The following is a 1,271-nucleotide window of genomic DNA, read 5'->3' on the forward strand; positions in this document are numbered from 1 at the left end:
CGAGAACGGGAGCAATAAGGAGAACACGGAGACCCAGAGCGTCCCGCCCAAATCTGGCAAGCACAAGAACAAGGACAAGCGCAAGGATTCCAACCACCATCACCACAACGCCTCGGCCGGCACCACCCCCAAGCTCCCCGAGGTGGTGTACCGAGAGCTGGAGCAGGACACCCCCGACGCCCCACCTCGCCCCACCTCTTACTACAGGTATTGTCCGTGGCCGGGGTGCGAGGAGGCTCCCAGGCAGCTCTAACTCCTGCCCTGGGTCTGGAGGCAGAATTGGCCTCGCTCTGTGCAGGTGGCTTGTCCCTGACTCGTGGAAATGGCCTCTGTCTGCCTCTGCCGAGTCCCGTGGAGCCGGCCGTCCTGTGGTTTCAGGCCCTCAGAGCTCTGTGTGGCGTCGTGCCCCGGTTTTGAGGGGTCTGTGCGCCTGCAGAGCTCTTGGTTGCTGCTGAGGTCATTGCTGGCAGTGTGATTGCTGTGCTCTTTCCTTGCTGGGAGAGCACTTATAATCATAACTGTGTCCTCCCTTCCACGCTGCTCTGCAGAGGGATATGCTGGGATAGCTCTAAAGCCCCCCAGCACCAAGGTGTACCTGTAAGATATGTCTGTTTGCCAGCTTAATTCTCTTTTGTTGTCCTATGGTTTTCCAAAAAATGGTGAGTGCAGTGGCCCAAAACAATACTTCAAGCAGGATGTTAATACTGAACCAAAGTAATGCTTGTGTGGCCACCCGGGTCACCCTCGTCGCCACACGCCCTGAGAATCCGGCACCATGTTCCAGGGACGGGATAATGATGTTATTTTGTGTCACAGTGTTAGAAAAGAAAGCTGCCCCTGAGGTGTCTGCGATGGCGGGGGGGTGGTTGCCATTGGTTGCTGGAGCAGCAGCCTCAGGGTTCCAGCTCTTTTCTCTCTAAGTAACATCCCCTCACCTGCAACTCGGAATGAAAGAGAAGAGGGCGCAGCCTCTCTTGCCAGAATTAACTAAACATGGTGCCTCTGTTGGTTGCTGTTGAGACTTGGGTATGAGGCCGCTGTCTCCAGGGTGTGTAGCACCTGCTTGGTGGCTCATGCAGGCTCCTGTCTTGCCTGATGAGTCCCCAGGGCCCGTACCTCGCGCATTAGACGAGTGTTATTTTGTGTGTGTCGTGCCCAATGCGCTGTTGTGACACTGCACTGCTCAGGGTGCAGCAGTACCTCCCACTTCTGCACATTCCTGCCTTGTCCCTGTTTTTTTTATTTTGATGTATGGCTTGGCTGGAGCGTTT

The 1,271-nt window shown here is 55.7% G+C and overlaps 1 protein-coding gene across 1 annotated transcript in view; it reads left to right on the forward strand.

Moving 5' to 3' along the window:
• Positions 1–4: 4 nt before the first annotated feature.
• BRPF1 (bromodomain and PHD finger containing, 1) overlaps positions 5–1,271 on the forward strand; it is a gene marked incomplete at its 5' end in the record, with an annotated part of 12,337 nt that continues 11,070 nt past the window's right edge. The window contains one exon of the mRNA XM_009708412.1: positions 5–207. Coding sequence (XP_009706714.1) covers positions 5–207 — 203 coding nt within the window. The remainder of the gene's footprint in view (positions 208–1,271) is intronic.

Source organism: Cariama cristata, unplaced genomic scaffold (assembly GCF_000690535.1).
Source record: "Cariama cristata isolate BGI_N322 unplaced genomic scaffold, ASM69053v1 scaffold39020, whole genome shotgun sequence".
NCBI classification, from domain to species: domain Eukaryota; kingdom Metazoa; phylum Chordata; class Aves; order Cariamiformes; family Cariamidae; genus Cariama; species Cariama cristata.